The sequence below is a fragment of the Bactrocera latifrons genome, unplaced genomic scaffold (assembly GCF_001853355.1).
Source record: "Bactrocera latifrons isolate USDA-ARS-PBARC rearing strain unplaced genomic scaffold, ASM185335v1 scaffold_375, whole genome shotgun sequence".
NCBI lineage: Eukaryota > Metazoa > Arthropoda > Insecta > Diptera > Tephritidae > Bactrocera > Bactrocera latifrons.
The window spans coordinates 99,440-119,893 of NW_017537018.1; the positions used below are offsets into that span (position 1 = coordinate 99,440).

Consider the following 20,454-nt stretch of genomic DNA (forward strand, 5'->3'; position numbering starts at 1 on the left):
TCATTTTACTCATATAAAGCAAAACTGTCAAATACTTTTCAAATGCTTTCAAATATATAATGTTATATTAATTAGTGGCAAAATGCTTATTATATTTGTATGAGTCCTCAGTTGAGATTGGTCCGGGTCAAATTTAACTAGATTATATATTTGTATAACCTGAACGGTTTATAACACTCAGAAAGAAACTGCGGAGATCCTAGTGATTTGTATTATATATATACAGTGATTCACACGTCTAACCGGATGCGTGCATTGCCAATGTTGACACCCTCCAATAATTAATGAACATCTTAAAAATGACACATACTATTTATTTTCGGAAACATAAAAATAGTAATAAATTCATTCACTACGTATAATTTAGAGAAAGAACTCGCAACATAAAAAATTCGTTCCACATAACTAACCGCAAAATTATAAGAAGTAACCTTCTACAAGTCACGGTACTTCTGATCGTTTTAAAATTTCACTAGAACAAACACTGAATATTCTTTTCTGTATATTAGTGGTTACCGCTAATTAAGCAACACAATATGACGCCCCCTCGTAGTCATACTTGTACTAAAATTCCGAAGGAAAAACCATTAAAGATATTTCGGAGATTGCGAAAAGGAGTACTTCAACTATCTTCGATATTATAAAAAAGTTTGAGAAGGAAAATAGGATCAATAATATTAGTGGAGCTGGTCAAGGAAAGAAGCTAACACAAGCCGAAGAAAAGTTTATACTGCAAATTGTTAAAAAAAATCCCTTTTCCTCGGCGGAAAATGTACGAAACATATTGGAAAATGAAAAAGAAAAGAAGGTTTCAGTCGAAACAATTCGCCGCACATTTAGAATCTTCGATTTACATGGTAGATCACTTGTAAAAAAGGCGTACATATTCGAAAAAAATAGAAAGAAAAGGCTAGAATTTATGAAATTGCATTTAAAAAGGCCTGATGAGTTTTGGCGAAGGGAAAAAGGGCATAATTTTGATTTAGTAATCATAAAACAGTATTATTACTGCTTTTTCAAGGTTCTTTTCACACACGATATCAAGTTTAACTTGCAGGGATCAGATGGCTGAAGTTTTGTATGCCGGCGTCCCAACGAAGCTTACTTGCCAAAACATACTAGGGCAACACTTAAGCACGTTGGTGGGTCAGTAATGGTTTGAGGATGTATATCGGCTAAAGGAACGGGCAACTTGCATTTTGCGCAATATGTCGACATAAAGGAACATTTAAAGCAGTCATGTGTAACGTTGGGAATTAAAGACAATTTTATATTTTACCAAGCCAACGATCCAAAGCTCATACTTGGTTAACATACAATTGCCCTCATGTACTGGGTACACCTGCCCAATCCTCAAATCTAAACGTTATTGAGCACGTATGGCAAGAGGTCAGTCGAAAAATGTACCAAACACCTCAAAACGGCTATTTTGGAGGCTTGGAAGGCAAAACCCCCAGAATTTTATCAAAAACTTGTCGCCTCTCTACCAAGGCGACTAGAACCATTTTTTTCTGTAAAAGGATACAGGATACTACAAAATATAAGTAATCAATAGCTTTTTAAAAAATCCGGTTAGTTGTGTGGAACAAATTTTGTATGTTGCGAGTTATTTCTCTAAATTTTACACAGTGAATAAATCTATTACTATTTTTAAATTTCCAAAAAAAAATTTTTTGATTTGATGTATCATATGTATCATTCTTAAGATTTGTAATATATGATTGGATGGTGCCATCATTGGCAATGCACGCATTCGGTAGACATGTGAGTCACTGTATATACATATAATTAGCGAATTGAATTGATTAAAACATTTCCGTTGCTATAAAAAATGTTCATGTGCAAAACAAACTTTTTGGTTTTGGTTGTTTAATGATTTTTTTACATCTTACCAATTGAAGTGCAAAAATGCTGATGTGCATAAAGCGTTTTCATACATCGCTTGTTGCGTAAATCCCAAACTCTAATGGTTTTGTCATCACTTGCTGATATAAGATATTTACCACCTGGATGAAATGATAACCCTCTGACCCAATTGTCATGGCCATTCAGAGTGAATAAACATACACCAACACTAACGTCCCAAATCTATAACGAAAATTAAAAAGAGATAAAATACATATATATTATAATGATACGGAGCAATAACAGAAAAATATTTATTTCGTACATAGTTTCCAATCCAATATTCCAATTATTTTTAAATGTAGGCAGATAAAACTGAATGAATTTAAATGTAGAGTTAACTATTCCAAATAGAAATTGTGTTATATTAAACCGAATGGATTACGTTTGGTATCAAGTTTTCTTAAAGGTTGATCCATTTCGAGGTTCTCTACTTTTAAAAGAAAAAATACTGAAACATCAAATTTAATGGGGAATGTTTATTATCAGTCGGAAGAACACTCTTTTGGCATTTATTTTTTGAAGATTATCTTTTAAAATGTTGGTCGCGGTTACATCTCAGATGGCACCTCCGTTGAGTCCAATTTTCAATGACTCGTTCGAGTATTTCAACTGGTAACTGGCGAATGACACGCGTTATGTCTCCAAGGCCTGAATCGAAGCGGGATTGTCCGCATAGACTTTCGACGACCTCTCCGAGCCGTACTATACCAAACGAGGTTTCAGACAAGGCGACTCCCTCTCATGCAACTTCTTCAATCTGCTCTTGGAGAAAATAATTCGAGCTGCAGAACTTAACCGAGCAGGTATGCTGCGTATGCCGATGATATTGATATCATTTGAAACGAAGCAGATGGGTCTGGAAGTTAACGAGGAAATATCTCCAGTGATCAAATAAACAGTCGTTGTCCATGTCACTGTTGACAGTCATAACTTCGAAGTTGTAGATAATTTCGTCTATCTTGAAACCAACGTTAACAGCAACAACAATGTCAGCCTGAAAATCCAACATAGAATAACTGTTACGAGCAGGTGCTACTTTAGACTGAGTAAGCAATTACGAAGTAAAGTCCTCTCTTGACGAACAAAAACCAAACTCTATAAGTCCCTCATTATTCCCAACCTGCTATATGGTGTAGAGGCATGGACGATGACAACAACTGAGGAGTCGACGTTGCGAGTTTTCGAGAGAAAGGTTCTGCGAAAGATTTATGGTCCTTTGCGCGTTGACCACGGCGAATATCGCATTCGATGAAACGATGATCTGTATGAGTTATACGATGACATTTAGATAGTTCAGCGAATCAAGAGATTGCGGCTGCGCTGGCTAGGTCATGTCGTACGCATGGACGAAAAAACTCAGCTCTGAAAGTATTCGACGCAATACCCACCGGGGGAAGCAGAGGAAGACGACCACTCCGTTGGAAAGACAAGGTATAGAAGGACCTGGCTTCGCTTGGCATTTCCAATTGGCGCCACGTTGCGAAAAGTAGAAACGACTGGCGCGCTGTTGTTAACTCGGCTATAATCGCGTAAGCCGTGTTTACGCCAGTGAAAAAGATGAAGGTACAAAAATAATTATTAAGTGAAATATATCATGCTGCATTTTGTTGCTTTTAACATCTCTTAACGATTTTAAGGCATAAGTTAGTAAAGTTGAATTAATTGAAACGTATGAAAAAGGTTAATTTCGAAAAATTTAAAAGGTTTGTGCCAATTAACGTGCTCCATTGCACGTTTGCCACATGAGGTATCGTCAATTACGTCACCGTTGATGATCAAAAATAAAAGTCCAGAACCAATAGTGTATTTTTAATACAATGATAAAGTACGTATGATAAATGTTTTTAATTTACGAGACCAATCGGAATTGGTTTGGCACATAAAATGTTTTGAAAGATTTTAAGATTTTTTTTAAGTTTAAGTTTTTATATATAACGTATAAAGTGCCTTAATTAATCACTAAAATAGGATATAAAACTGTTACAGGGGATCGCAATATTAAGGGACACCTCCGGGAAAAATTTTTTGAAAAAGTAGGCGTCGCCCCACACTTTAATAAGTTTAATGTACATATTTCCTAAACCACTCAACCAAATTTGCTGTCGATAAGTCTTAAAAAACTTCTACCGACAGTGTGAAAATTAATGATATCAGAGAATAACTCTACTCAATCCCCATATAACGGTACTGTTCAAAACTACTAGAAGCGAAATAAATGAATAAGTAAATGTTTATGGGACCCGGTGTGAAAATTGGACAATGAGCGTGGCACCGACTATCATATTCCTATGCCATGTATTCCCATATAACACAATATTAAATTCCATTTGATTTCTTCACATTCCACAAATCAAGAAGTGATTAATATAACGGGATACAATTTTGAGCTAACAATTCCTTTAAACCTTATGACTACAAATTTTCAAATTTCAACCAAAACTTTTCAGAACGTGTTTTACTTATAATAGTATATCTTTGGAATTAAATGGATAAAATTGGGAGAAAACTTGACCTAACGTCATATAACAAACACAAAACCGAAGCCCATGGAAAATTTTTTTTAGTATGTGGCATGATAATAGTCAATAGATAAAATTGAGTCGATATTACCTCAACACCCATGTACAGTAGCACAAAGTAATAATGGAGCAATAAAAAGGCAAAAGTTTCGCGCAGTATAATCGGTCGTATAGCTTTAGTACAAATATTTTATATTTTATTTTAAAATCTATATATTATAAGCTTAAATAATTAATAAAAAATATTGTAAGTTTCACATTTTTTTATTTTTTAATTTACTAGTTTTTCATAAAAACATATATTTAACCCCAAAGTACTAAAGGGAACTCTATATGGCAACTCTACTTACGTATTACAGAAATCGCAACTAACTTCAATTTNTTCATAAAAACATATATTTAACCCCAAAGTACTAAAGGGAACTCTATATGGCAACTCTACTTACGTATTACAGAAATCGCAACTAACTTCAATTTCTTATTAGTTAGTTTAGAACAAGTAAAAGGGAGTTCCAAAAATTCGGTATTCAGGTTAGACTAGTTCTGTGTTTAAGTGCTATAAGTAAGATGGCTCCACCGGGTAGAAACCACAGTTGAACAGCAGGAAACTGTCATTCAGTTGTCAAAATCGGGGAAATCTATCCGTGATATCAGTGAAATTGTGAATCGAGCTCCGACAACAGTATTTAATATAATAAAAAGGTACAAAAAAAAAAACGATACTTTCAGCAACGAAAAATTGTTTCTGACTTTTAGCACAAATTAGGAAAGATCCTAATACAAGTGCTCCAAAATTAGCTTAGCGGACAGTCTTTGACTATATCACTCATTGAGCGGACGTGTTTTCTAATCGCTGTTTTTCTTTTGTGCTTTACGCTTTATTCGTATATTCCTTTTTGCATACTAGTGCACGTGTTTTCGTTATACTTTGATTGTACGGTTACTCGCGTAAGAAACAGTGCATATTAGTGAATAATTAATTTATTATTATGGCCTCAGGGCCGCCAATCCTTGGGGAAAATAGGTTTGCTCTGCTTGCCTCTAGCCCCAACCCCAAAAGGAAAAAACTTACATACAAACAAATTGAAAATATTCCAGAACTGCCTCAAATTTAAAAAGATTGTCCAAAGTTTGTTCTAATCTCTGCAGCAGATTCGAACAAAACACTTTCCAAATACTCTTGCTTCGCTGTGCATACAACCTTAGAATCCATAAGTAAGGGAATTTTATCTATCACCGAATTACGTGATGGTAATCTACTCTTACTTGTTAAAAATCGGAAGATCGCTGAAAAATTTCTTACAACAAAGAAATTAAAAGGAATTTACGATATTAAAGTTAAGTTACACGACAATTTGAACTGCTCTAAAGGTACAATTTACGCACCATTTCTAAATGACATTGCAGAAGATGAAATTGTTGACAATTTAAAAGATGAGGGAGTTACTTCTGTGTATAAATTCACTAAAAATATGGAAGGCAAACAAAGACCTAGTGGTGTGATACTCCTTTCATTTGACCTCTACAAACTTCCAGAAAAAATCGAAGTCTCATGGCGCACAATGCGGATTAGAGCATATTTCCTGAACCCCATGAGGTGTAAAAGTTGCGAGCTTCTAGGACACACAACAAAACGTTGTAACAACAACCCTGCCTGCAGTATGTGCAATTTCCCTCCTCATCACCCCTCGCCATCAACCACACTTTTGGTGCAAATTGCTCAGGCGATCATCCTTCCTCTTCACGCTCTTGTCCTAAATACCTAATATCCAAAAATATTCTAAAAAATAAAAACAGAAAACAAATGCTCATTACGAGAGCACTAAGGCTATACAAACAACAATTACCCCCGACCCCCGCAAACACTTCTTTCGCTTCTCTTACAAAAGAAAATACAAACAAGCAAATAACAAACATGATTTCCTACCGATCATCATCTCCTCCTCTACCACTCTCCTCAGACTCTGTTCTAAAATCCCCAACAGCTTATCCTCTTCCACAACAAAAGCAAACCATGATAGCAAACAAAAACAATTTCGTAATTGATAACCATCTAAACTCACCAAATGAAACTACAAAAAACCTTCCTAACCTAACGCTTACCCAAACAAAAACAAACCCAACCAAAATAAGCATACCATTCATTTCTAAAATATCCACAACAGATTCTCTTAACATCCAAACTCCCTCTCTCTCTACAGACCATATCAATATTCTCGCTCCACCTACTTATTCAGAATATATCTCTCCTCATATAATTACCACATCTCTCATTATCACCCCCTCTCCTTTTTCTCAATCAATCACATTACTAATAAATTCAAATTTCTCCAATGAAATATGAACGGATTCTACAACAATTACACTGATCTAGAATTACTCATAAAAGAACAATCCCCAAGTGTTCTATCACTACAAGAAACACACCTTTCATTTAATTCCGCAGCTGCTGTACCCAGACAATACGTTGCCTATTTCTCCAACTTAACACAAAATCATACTAACAAACAAGTTGTTGATACTTTAATAAAAAAAGACTTCCCACACAAACTTCTTCCAATAAGTTTTAATATTTCTACAATAGCAATAGAAATATTTATTGGATTTAAATTAAACATCCTAACAATTTACATTCCACCACACAAAAATTTAATATCAAAGAACTACGCGATATAATCGGTCCTATCCAAACACCCGTACTTATACTTGGCGATTTCAATGCCTGTAGCCCTCTTTTTGGTTCCACATATACTAACCAAAGAGGTAAAATCGTAGAAGACCTTTTATTAGCAGAAAGCTTGAGAATTTTAAACGACGGTTCTCCTACGCATTTTTCTACAAATAATTCGTTCACGAATGTAGATCTGGTCATTTGTTCTTCTGATATCGCCCCCAAACTTAACAGCCAAAGACTAACTGATCTTTATATCAGCGATCATTTCCCCATTATAACCCACTTATCAACCCCTTTATCCAGAAATGGGTCGGCGAAGCCAAAATTTCTGTTGGACAAGACAATTTCTTCCAAATTTCAACAACTCTGCGAAAACTTGTCTGCTGGAAGTCCCATAGACGATAATATTAATAAAGAAACAGCTACGATTACCAAAATAATCAAAACTTCTGCTCACCTATACAAAAACTTACCGAAGCTATCACAGTAAAGATCTCCCACCCCTATCTATTACCGAATCAAACATAACCATCGCAGAATTCGATTTCACTTTATCTTCAATGTCAGGCAAGACTCCCGGTGCAGATAGGATTTCATATCCCATACTAAAAAACTGTCCTTTAAGTCTCAAAAATAGAAATATTACATTATACAACAATATTTTATGTCAAGGTGTCTATTCTCAAAGCTGGAAAAATGCAGTGATTGTAGCAATCCCTAAATCCAATGTAGTGTCTACAGATGTTCTTGGTTACAGGCCAATATCACTTCTTTGTTGCATGGGCAAACTATTAGCAAAAATCATATCAAAACGTATCTCGTGGTTCGCATTAACTAAAAACCTTCTCAGTCAAAACCAAGTGGCATTTAAGGCAGGGCAAGGCACTATGGATGCGTTACTCTATTTTGGTAATTTCGCCAAAACTGCTTTATCGAAAAGAAACCCCATATCTACTCTTAGTTTGGATTTCGAAAAAGCTTTCGACAGAGTTGGTTCTCATGTCATTCTGCGACAACTTGAGAAGTGGCAAATTGGTGAAAAAATATTTAACTTTATTAAATCTTTCCTAATTAATCGGAAATTCGTGACTAAAATCAATAACACTTTTTCGAACATGTACAATATGTACAACGGAATACCACAAGGATCACCATTGTCTGTCATACTATTTGTAATCCCATTTAACGAAATCAGTACGATAATCTCTAAATATAAACTCATTTCGCATATTATTTATGCTGATGATGTGCTGATCTTCTCCAAGCAAAATAATCTTAATACTGTTAAAAATACGTTCTTAAAAATCCTTTCTGATATTTCAAATTGGTCCTATTGTTCAGGTGCTAATATTTCTATAAACAAATGCAAATTATTCCATATCTGTAGAAAGCACAAATGTAATAACTTCAATCTTAATAACTATAATAATGTAGATATTGTAAATACTACTAGTCTTAAATTCCTAGGTTTAATATTTGACAAGAGACTTACTTTTAAGGAACATTGTACAAATCTACGTAAGAAAATAATTTCTAGACTTAATATAATTAAGTATCTGTCATCAAAATATTGTTTAATTCACATTGCTTCTCTTATCAATACTACAAGAGCTTTAATTTTATCTAAGATTGATTATGGTCTCCCTATCTACGGCGATTGTGCCAAAAGCAACATACAGCAAATACTTGCACCATATCATGCAGCGGTTAGAAGAAGTATTCGGGCATTCCCAACAACACCAATAAAGTTCATATTAACGGAAGCCGGACTCCCGTCCATCAAGGAAAGAGTTTTACATACTTCGCAAAAGCTTATTCCAAAACTACTATTATGTAATAACAAGCTCTTATATGGTATAGTTACCATGAACGGACGATACAAACTCCAATACTTCTTCCACTATTTCTAAATGCATTAAATTAGCTAAAGATCTAGGTATAACAACTATACCTGAGGAAAAGTCTTCTTTTACCCCATCATGGCTACTCAAAGAATCTTCGTTCGAGCTATATCTTCAAAAACATCATAAAAAGAACACAAATTCCAAGGTATATCAAAGTTTGTTCAAAGAGTTCATTGTGCAACACTACGTAGATTGGCAACTCATTTTTACTGACGCTTCGAAGGCCGACTTCTACACGTCTTTTGCTATTGTCGATAACGTTGGAAATACGTTAAAAGCTGGACTCCTGCCCAATTACAACTCAGTATCCACCGCAGAAGCAGCAGCCATCTATAATGCGCTATCCCTAGTACAAAAATCTAACTTAAAAACATTAATATGTACTGATAGCAAGTCTACAATCTCAGCTCTTTTAAATGCATCTAACAAATCCTACCTCATTGCGCAAATTAGAAGCATACTAATTGAAAAAAGAAATTTAAAAATTATGTGGATCCCTGGACACTCCGGTATTACTGGAAATGAATGGGCCGATGAAAACGCCAAATCAGCGGTAAACCAGCCATTGATTATCTTCGACTACATCGAAAAAAACGACATAATCCATTTAATCGCTTCAAAACAAAAAGCTATAAAAGTAATGCTTGGAAGAATGTGCAACACCACTACGCCATCTGCAACCAAGACGGCAAAAAATGGCAGCCAAGATGGCGGATAGGCAGCATCAGGCCGTTGCCAAGATATAAGAGCCTTTGTCCGCCTTCGTCTTGGTCATACGTCATTAACGCATTCCCATTTATTAAATTGAAACCGTAATTTATCCTGTCCATATTGTAGTTCGTCGTCCTTAACCATAACACATCTACTGGATGAATGCCCTTCTTCAATTCAGCAAGGACCAGTATATTTCAGAATAATAAAGCTCTTGATTTACTAAAAAAAACGTCCATTGTAAACATCACTAAAATATCTGAATACCTATCTCGTACAAAGGTAAAGAAATATATTTAAGTTATCCTTCCTTTTCAAAATTTATTTTTAATACATATTTTTAGTTCATAAAAACATATTGCTTGTAAATAATTCTTAAATGGAAGGTTCCATCATTATTATTTAAGTAGTTTATATTAAAACCGTGAGCTGAAAGCCTCTGTAGCTAGTGCTCCTTATGTTTAATGTATAATAATAATTGTATTATGATTTTACAAATAATAAATAAAACATAAATAAATAGCTTAGCGGAGAAGTATTTAGGGAAAAATTCGGTTCCAGAAGCTGTGTGGAATGAGCTTCGAACACACAATAAAATAATCGCAAGGAAAGAACCTATCATAAGCAAAACCAAAAACAGAGACGGATCAACTTTGTCAAAAAGCATATTCTTAAAGATTTTTTCATCTGGAAAAATATTTTATACATGAACGAAAGTAAATTTAATATATTTCGGTCAGATGGGCAGTCATATGTTTGGAAAAAGCCTAATACAGATCACAATTAAACAAATCAACCTACGGTATGGGGCACATATCTGCTAATAGACGAGGAATAATGCATATAATAGAAGGGAATATGCATAGATGGCTTATTTGAACATTTTGAAAGCGAATGGAAAGAATGAAAAGGATTTTATATTTTACCAGGATAATGATCCAAAGCACAAGACTTACGTTGTGCGGAGCTGGCTGCTGTACAGTATGTACTCACGTGTTTCAAACTCCGCCACAGTCCCCCGATTTGAATGTACTCGAGCATGTGTGGTATTATTTGGAGCAGAAATTAAATAGCCGCCACATTACGGAGAGACCGGAGTTTATAGCAGCCTTGAAAGAGAAGTGGAACAATATCCCACCTTCTTTCTGCCGTAAATTGGGGGAATCTATGCCAAATCGCTTGAAAGCTGTTTTACAACAAAATGGACTGCCCACTAAATATTAAAAAAAATCTAAATTTAATTTTTTACTTAATTTATTTGTACTTATTTATAAGTGTTCTATTATTACTTTGAGCCTGAATTTTATGTATCTGTAAATATGAAACATTTTAAAGTTTTTTGGGCTAATATATATGAACATTAAACACAATTTAAAAAAAAAACTATTGTCGTCTTTCAATTTAAATTTTTTGTATTTAAGACATAAGTGTTTTTTTCATACTTTTTCATTAAAACTTTGAGCCATTGTACGATGAAGTGTATAAGCTTTATATGTATGTATATTATATGTATACATAAAATTACTTAGATTCGGAACCTATGGTTATCGTTTTATATCATTAAGTATTTGCCTGGCGTCGTATTTTCCATCATCATCTTGAGATTGAATAATATTTGGCGGATTAGACCACGTCCAGCACGCTGTGAAGAAAATATAGCAGCCGTAGCTGAGAGTGTTCATGACGACCGTGGAGAGTTGATTCGGCGCCGTTCGTAGCAACCCGGAATTACGTATGGAACGACTCGGCGCATTTTAAGTCGATATTTTAAATCGAAAGCAAATTACTGCTAAGCACCTTGACTTGGGGACACAAATATAGTAGCCGCTGAATTATGTCAATGTCTACGCGTATCTTATACAGATCACCCGTTCCATTGAATATGATATTCGACGTGGCCAATACGCAAAGGACCATAAATCTTCCGCAGAACTTTTCTGTCGAAACTTGTAACGTTGACTCATCAAATGTTGTCCATGCCCCTCTGCACCATATAGCAAGGGCCCTCTTCTGTATCTCGACCGTAAATGTATTCTATTCGAAATTCGGATCTACTACTAATTATACGAAAGTTGCACCACCCTGTGCCAGAATATATACATACGTACAATTTTCGTTTTTGCTTTCTACAACTCAAAAGCTAACGAATATTTAATTCGAAAATTACCTTTAAAATCCGATAATCGAGTTAGAAACAAAAAAAAAACTTGAATTCGACTAAATTTTTTTTCGAATCGAGTTACAGAATAGGCCCCCAGGACGGAAATAGTGAATGACATCTATATATGTTCGTTTTTTGTCGTCGAGAGAGGACTTTACTTCTCAATTGCCTACTCAGTTCGAAACAGCACCTTATTGCTATTAATACTGGTTCCAAGGTAGATGAAATCATGTACCACTTCGATGTTAAGTGGGAGCCAAGTCGCTAGAGCGACGACTGTTTATTTGATGACAGGCGATATTTCGAGTTGCCCTAGTTCACTACCAGCCCCATTTAGCCCCGAAATATGGTTATCTGTAGTTCTAGATTCAAGCATAAGAAAATTCACCCAGCTATCTGGCGGATAAAAAGCCACCAACCACCGATGGCTTAGCATTGACTCGGACCATAATCTTGTTCCACAAAAAACGCACAACAACAAACACAATGTAGGTTCGACGTCCAGAAGCTGCAATCAAAAAAGACAGCCGAACGGCTTTGTACTTGACTTACACTCCTGCTCTCTGAGAGCACTCGTCAAGAACTCGGTATAAGGGAACTGTGGAATGGTATTTCAAACTCCTTACGTACAGCTGCAACCGAAACCATTCGTTTTCGAAAAATTCAAAAGAAAAGCTGGTACGACGAGGAGTGCCGCAGCGGATAGAAAACATGTTGCCTACCTCACAACGTTACGATCGACTACAACTCGTTTAGTGTGGTTTTCACTCTTTTCTGTTCTTTTTAGTCGAAAAGTGTGCTTTATTTTTGCGTCATAGTCCAGTCATTAAGCTTAAAACATATTGTATCTACCATATGTATGTTTTGAGACAACTTTTAGGGTGTCAATATACAATATTTACAGACTTACAGCTGGGTATCTCGAATTCCGAGGTGAACTTACTATAATGACTGGACTATCATCAGGTTAGCACATGCAACTTGATTTGCACACCCAACTCTTTTTATACACGGATTTGAAATGTTTGTTTATGAGTGCTAATTATTAGTGGCAGATGTATTTTTTTAAATATTATTTTTAAAACTCACATTTTACACTTATTTCATTTAATAAAAACAAAAAAACGAATTCAGCCTTAAATTTTACCTCACAGCGAAAATGATGCAATCTCTATATAAGCAAATGCATAAATAAATTAATAGATTCTTAAAAACTTAAATTTTGGGTTGATCAATACTTCGTAGGATAACCTTTGTTATCTATGACAGCTTTCATGCGCCTAGGCATCGATTCTACCAATTTGTTTGTGTAGTTTGTGGATATTTTSTTCCATTCAGCTTCCAAAGCAGTTTTCAGATCAGCCTGATTTCGAATTTCATATTTTCGAATCTCTCGCTCCAAAAYTGACCACAGGTTCTCAATAGCATTTAAATCTGGAGATTGTGCTGGCGGTTGTACCACATGTGGGCAGTTCCAAATAAGCCAACTTTGGACAACGCCCGATTTATGCTTTGGATCGTTGTCCTGATAGAATCGAAAACCTTCTCTAATGTTTAATTTTGAGGCACTTTGTAACAAATTTGCTTTCAGGATATTCAAATACATAGTTTTATCCATAGTACTGTCAATGAAAGCCAAATTTCCAACACCAGCAGAGGACATGCAACCCCACACCTTTACATGCCCTCCACCGTGTTTTACAGTGCTCCGCAAATTCTGTGGATGAAGCTCTGTATTTGACATTCTCCTTACGTAGTTCTTATCATCTGATCGAAAAAGGTTGAATTTACTTTCATCTGCAAAAATTACACTAGTCCAGAAGCTTTCATCCTTACATAAATGCTCTTTAGTAAATTTTAGTCGTGCATTTCGATTTTTTGCGCTGATATATGGTTTATTACTATCTGTGCGTTCATTGAAGTCGGCTTCCCTAAGTGTTCTTCGCACGGTTTCCGGGTGGCACTTCTTTCCGAGATATTTTTCCAAATCATTTGTCAATCCTGGAGCACTTAAATGAGGGTTTTCCCGTATTTTCCGAACTATTGAACGAGAATCAACTTCATTAAAAATTTTATTATGGGCCTTTTTAGTTTTATTTTCTACACGATTTTCACGAATGTAGCGTTCAATGATATGTTGAACAGTTCCGTGGCTCAATTTCACTGCTTCTGCGATTTTTCGTTGGCTTTTGCCATCTTTATAATGTTTTGAAACTAATTGGCGCACTTCAACTGTTGTTTGACCACCCATTTTGATGTGCACTGTGTAAATGTCGACACTTGAATGCAAAAACTATCAAATATTGTTTCTAATTCAGTTATTTTAATGTTACATAATAGTTGACATTCGGAAATTCCCGCCAAGCCGTCGCCACTAATGGTAAACTTCAGTCCATCACTTTCGCTGTGAGCTTGATTTTCTGCAAGTGTGTGAATTTTTGCTAACCGTTTCCGAAAATATTTAAAGTTGAGTTGATTTTGTGTTTTACAAGAAAATACATGCTTATATCAAATAACAAAATAGCTAAATTTTTCATTTTTGTAAGATGAAATTGTTTTTTTTTTTGTTTTTTTTTTTTGTTTTTTGTGAACTGCGACTACATATCAGTGCTGCATCATTTTGGCTGTGAGACACTGTATATTGGGTGTATGGGGCCTGGTTAGAAGTTGAACCGATTGATTTTACTCATATCTAACATGATACAAAGATAATAGAATCAGGAAAACATGCCTGGTTAATTTCACTGAGATATCCTACACAGATACCAGTATGTTCGATATAAAGTCAAGGGAAGATTCGGCGGCTAATAAGAGCTTAAAAAATGTTTGCCAATTTTCTATATAAGACTAGGTATCGAAGTTTTCATTGATATATCTAATGCGAATTAAATTAACCAGATGATATACAAAATGCCGCATATATTTAATTATATTTATATTTAATTGAAAAAATTGAGATATTCTAAGGGAGTCCACGAAACGTGTTAAGTATAATAGATATGATCTAGTAGATATGTATGTACATTTCTTACATGTACATTTTTTATAAAAGCTAAACAATACTTTTGAAACCTACTTCAGCTGACGGTGAGGTACTTAACGCGACCAAAAATATTGCATATGATCAGCGAAGTTCATTTGATTATGTTTGTCCGGAAAGGAATAGGACTGATGCGATTAAAAAAAAATTATTATGCCAATCGTTACAATTATTAAAAAAAAATATAAAATAGGTTTCTTCTGCGTCGATGCAGCGCTGCCAGCGCAATTTCCAAGCATTAAAGGCGACACGGAAGGCATTCTCCGGAATAGTTTTGAGAGCCGAGATGCATGCTGCTTGATTCCAATCTGTCGTCTCAAAATGCTTGCCTTTCATCGGCCATTTCAGGCAAGGAAAAAAATCCGGAGGCCTCGTCTGGGCTGTAGGGCGGCTGAGAAAGCGTTGGGATGCCTTGGTTAGGTAGCTGTTTACAAAAAAGGCGGTGTGAGCCGGGGTGCAACTCTTAAGGACTTTTAAGTGAGGGAAAGGCGCAAGCGAAATTTATAATATCTTAAAAATGTGTATTTACCGCACTATTGATCTGGAACTGGACATTCCCAACTTCATTGTAAAGTTTGAAATTTTTGAGTTATACGTGTTGTTGTTTACAATAACTTAAAATATTCATATCGACCAAAAAATAGAAATCTATTGCCAACATTTTCGCCCGATTATCTTTGCAACAAGGCATCGATGAAATTAACTAAGTTCTTGGCAATGGAGGTCCGACAAAGATCAGTGTTTATCTATGACTTTATTGATGCTTTGATACGGAATGGATTTTTTACACAACAATGGGAGCTTTCAAACATCGACAGAAACAACTGCCTTTTTTGAGCACGCAATCCTTCAATTTGATAAGTCATCCATCGTATAGTCGTGACGTCGCAAATAGAAGCATTTTCATTCAAAAACCCGGACAAAAGTGAGAATTACAAACTTCAGCGATGCTACTCAAAATTTATTTTTTAGTATCTAAGTAGCCGTACTACAATGATTCCACACAATTAGTCGGAACCTAGACTTCGTTCAGTACGCACCTTATTTGCGATACTCTCTATTGTTCTCGAAATTGCAAGTGGGTTTTTCTGTAAACTATTTTTTATAGATTCTTGACAACATGGAGAGTATTTAATATTAATAATAAAAGGATTAGTTTAGGTAATGTATTTTTTTTTTATTTTTTAGAAACTAGTTTGTTTTTTATAATGTCGGATGAGGTTGAGCTATAAATTATTATTTTTAAATAAACTACGGGGTTTCTACTTAACACATAAGCTTAAACATTTTCCCAGACTTTCCCCATTTAAAAAAAAAAGAGCGTTGAATTAGGTTGGTCCCTTGTATAAAATGAGTACTGTTTTATTTATGTTTTTAATTAAATACTGAAATCCTGCTAAATTATTCTATACGGGTGGTCTATATCGAAGCTAGTGTGAAAATTGGGCAATGGGCGTGGTACCGCCCATTTTCTAGAGAAATCCCATATTTAGGAGCCGACTGGCCGATTTCGACAAAATTGAGCTAAATCGAAATACAACTACGCCTACTTCCCATATAACACAATTCAAATTCCATTTGATTCTTCCACTTTACTGTACACAAATAAAGAATTAATTAATATAACGGAATTAACGGAAAAAAATTTTGCGGTAGCAATTTCCTTAACGTAAGCCACCAATAATTTTTCAAAATCAACCAAAACTGTTCAAGTCTCTAGGTACCGAATATGTGAACCCGATACCAATAGTAGATTTTTGACCGAAAATATCGTTCAATGTGTGAGATATGAAATTAAAATTCACACATAATCGATTTCTGGTAATAGTCTTTCGTTGTGTCAAAAAATGGGTTGAATCGGGTCAATACTTTCCTGAGCCCCCATATATCTAATATAAAGGTTTTAGAACTTCTAGGTCAAAATCTAGTCGGCACTACCCCCTTCTCAAATAATAGGTTGTCAAAAAAGTCTTGTGGTATTTCTTGCTGTATTTTTATTGAATTTCCAATTGTTCATAAAATTTTTTTTGATGACTCATGACCGATGCTACGGTTGCTACTATGCCGGTCTCTTTCGACCAATTCAGCGATTTCATCGCAATTTTCGACGACAGGGCTTCCGGAGCGTGTCGCATCTTCGACCACCTCTACACCAGAACGAAAACGTTGAAACCATCGTTGTGCGGTGGAAATGGAAACTGTATCGGCTCCATAAACTACACAAATTTTATTGGCGGCTTGAGATGCATTTTTGCCTTTATCGTAGTAGTACTGTAAAACATGCCGTATTTTCTCTTTATTTTGCTCCATGTTTGCGACGCTACAACTCACGAACGACTTGAAAGAAACGACAATCTACCAAACACGTGTTAGCGCGTGAAATGAGCTTTCCAAAAAGGTACAGCATGACCCGATGTGACGAATAAAACTAGAACTACGCGCTCTCAGCGCCAACTAGCGAAAATACCGCAATCCTTTTTTGACAACCTAATATATTCAATATAAAATGTTCCACCCGAACTTAGTCCTTCCTTACTTGTTTTATTTTAATATATTGCGTTATTATAATCAAGCATGCATTTTATTTATTTTCATCCATAAAATCACTTTAAATAATTTTGTCCGATTTTTGAGGTCAAATGCTCCTACGTTACGATGCACATGTCCAAATGCCGTACAAGATAAACTAATAGATGTTATGTTACCTGAAGAGGCGGTTGATGCGCTCAAAATGAATGTTTTAGAGATTCAATCAGAGTCGCAAAAGTGCGTCGAAAATTGGTTCAAAAGCATTCGTTCGATTCTGGTGGTCAAGCGGATTTTCAGTTTTTGCTTGGTGTTGTAAGGATTTAGGCCAGAATCTTTTTGTAAACGTCAGGACAATTAGCTACTTAAGTTGATATGGCAACGTGCGACTACTTCCTTTTCGGAAAAACACATTTTTCCATGGAAGGAAAGCGTTATGCAGACGTAGAGACCATTCAAAAGGCTTACACCGGCATACTGGCGACCATACCGGCCAACGAGCTAAAACACTCGTTCGACATGCTTTAGGATCCTGCAAACAGCTGTTTTGAAACAGAAGGAGACTATTTTGAATAAAAAAAATGATTTTGCCGGAAAAAATTTTTTAAGGGGTGCCGGTGGTCTAGAACCCTCAAATTAAGGGTGTTTCCTGGATTTTCTTTTAAGGTTTAAAACAAGAGCAATCAATTTATGTTAAATAAAATTTGTTAAATAAAAAATAAATAAAAAATTTTAATAATATTAAAAATGGAGTGCAAAAAAAACTGACTCTTCTGAACATCTGAAAAAAAAAACCAAATAAATTATTAATCAGTAAGAGTGCAGTTACCGCTGGGACTACAACCAAAAAAAAATTTTCAAATTAAAAAAAAATGTCGCGCTTTTTTCTGAAAACAGCTATTCTGTGTGGATAATGTGAATATCCTTCCAAAAATTTTACAGTATATTCTTAAAGGACTATACTTTCGAACTATCTTTTTAAAATTTTAGACCACCGGGACCTCTTAAGTCCTGTTTACTTTGGAACGCACCTTGTATTTGTAAATACAAATATACAAGTAATTTGTTCTAACTTAAAACTAAATATATTTCAATAAAAAATATAAAGGGAGTGTAAAAATATATCTGCCTTTATATCGAAAATATCAGTCAATTTGGTATTAAATGAACGTATTTTCCAAACAAAAATTTTGCCTGGTGGATTATAGTTTACACTTATTTTCCGAAAACTATCGGATTTTTGATGATTGCATTGATATTTTTGCAATAAGGATGTCTGTTTAATTAACAAACACTGTGTATACATTTATAAACATACATATGCCTGAAATTGTCAATTTTAATGGATTTAATATCTGAATAAAAAATGTGCCAGTTTGTTGGCAAAATTTTCTTTAGTTTATATCATAATGTACGAAGGATTTGACGAAATTATTATTCCCACAAAAAAAAAAAAACAGTGTTTTACTGAAAAGTTCGTTTTTTTTCTAAGTTTAGTTTTTCATCCCAAAAAAATTATTCTAATTGACTTTGTGACGAATATATCTGTAAAAAGGCTGGTTATCTATAAAATATTCAGTATAATACTTTATCAGTCACTAAATTATTTTAGCTATTTAGTGAAAGTAAGAGAACGTTTTTTCTTGACCATAATGCGGTTTAGCGTCAAATACTTAATTACCGATTTTCTCTTCGCACTTTCCCTTATACATTTTGGAACTTGACAATACTGATGTTGCAATCTAGCAACTCAAAACATTTTGAGTTATGAACGCTATTTGTGTGGTTTACAGTAACTTAAAAAATTCATCTCGGCACAGTAAAATCGGAGTGGTACACAATCATTTTTTAACAGTTGTCTTTCAAGAAATCGGGAAAACCATCCGTCGAAGACGGAACTCTTTTCACCTACAGAATGCGACCACTCATCACACATCGACTACAGAATTGCATTTTTGAACGTAAAAAATAAACTAAGAAGTCAATGTTTTCCGACACCAGGGGAAATGGTTGATGCGCAGAACGCATGTTATATTACAGCAGAGTACTTCAACAAATGGTTCTAACCCAAAAAGTGGATACAACTTAATTAATTAAATATTTTCAAAACAATAAAGCGATGATTAATATTTGTTTTTGTTCTCCAATTCCTAAATACAAAAGGCGGTCTACATATGCATAAGTTATTGGCTAATACAATGTGAGTTAAGTTTTAATAGTATGAAACATTCCTCTCGAACATTTAGTAGTTTTGCGCTAAAAATCCATTCATGCGGCGTATCTGGACAAGCGAGTATGGTCATTTCTCTTGTTGGGTTTGTTTTAATATAGATATAAAATTTGCGATACGATGTTACGTTTGCATTATAAAATAATAATAAAACAAACGGATTAAAAATATAGTAAACTGTTTTCGAAGTACATACTTTTATGGTTTTATCTCGAGATCCTGATGCCAAAAATGGTCCTTGATGGTGCCCTTTTTTATTATCAATGCCAGTACCTTCATTTACAGCAGTTGTGGATATATCCGGTGCCCAAGCTATACATTCAACTGTGTGATCGTGATCTCGAAGTTCGGCCTATTCAAAAAACAAAAAAAAAAGTACATAGTATATTGCAAATATTTTAACTCAAAAACATTAAAAAATTAGAAGAATTATAGTATATTGATATCTATATAGTAAGCGAAATATCACCAACACGTTTTTAAACGAAAAAAAAAACGAATTAATTTAATTTAGTTATTGCTCATGAAGTGGTGAATAATTATTAAAATTGAAAATAGTTTTGAACAAGTAAGGAAGGGCTAAGTTCGGGTGTCACCGAACATTTTATACTCTCGCATGATAACGTGATAATAGAGATTTCAGGCGTGGTTGTGAACCGATTTCACCCATATTTGGTACATGTCATCACGGTGTTAAGAAAATATTATATACCGAATTTCATTGAAATCGGTTGAGTACTTCCTGAGATATGGTTTTTGGTCCATAAGTGGGCGACGCCAC

At 34.8% G+C, this 20,454-nt stretch overlaps 1 protein-coding gene across 2 annotated transcripts in view; it reads right to left on the minus strand.

The window, feature by feature from the left end:
- The window catches only part of LOC108972072 (lissencephaly-1 homolog), a 154,674-nt gene that overhangs the window by 24,649 nt on the left and 109,571 nt on the right, over positions 1 to 20,454 (minus strand). For both annotated transcript variants that reach the window (XM_018938539.1, XM_018938538.1), the window contains exons 7-8: positions 19,870 to 20,025; positions 1,893 to 2,088 (exon numbers count right to left, since the gene is read on the minus strand). In XM_018938539.1, coding sequence (XP_018794084.1) covers positions 1,893 to 2,088; positions 19,870 to 20,025 — 352 coding nt within the window. The remainder of the gene's footprint in view (positions 1 to 1,892; positions 2,089 to 19,869; positions 20,026 to 20,454) is intronic.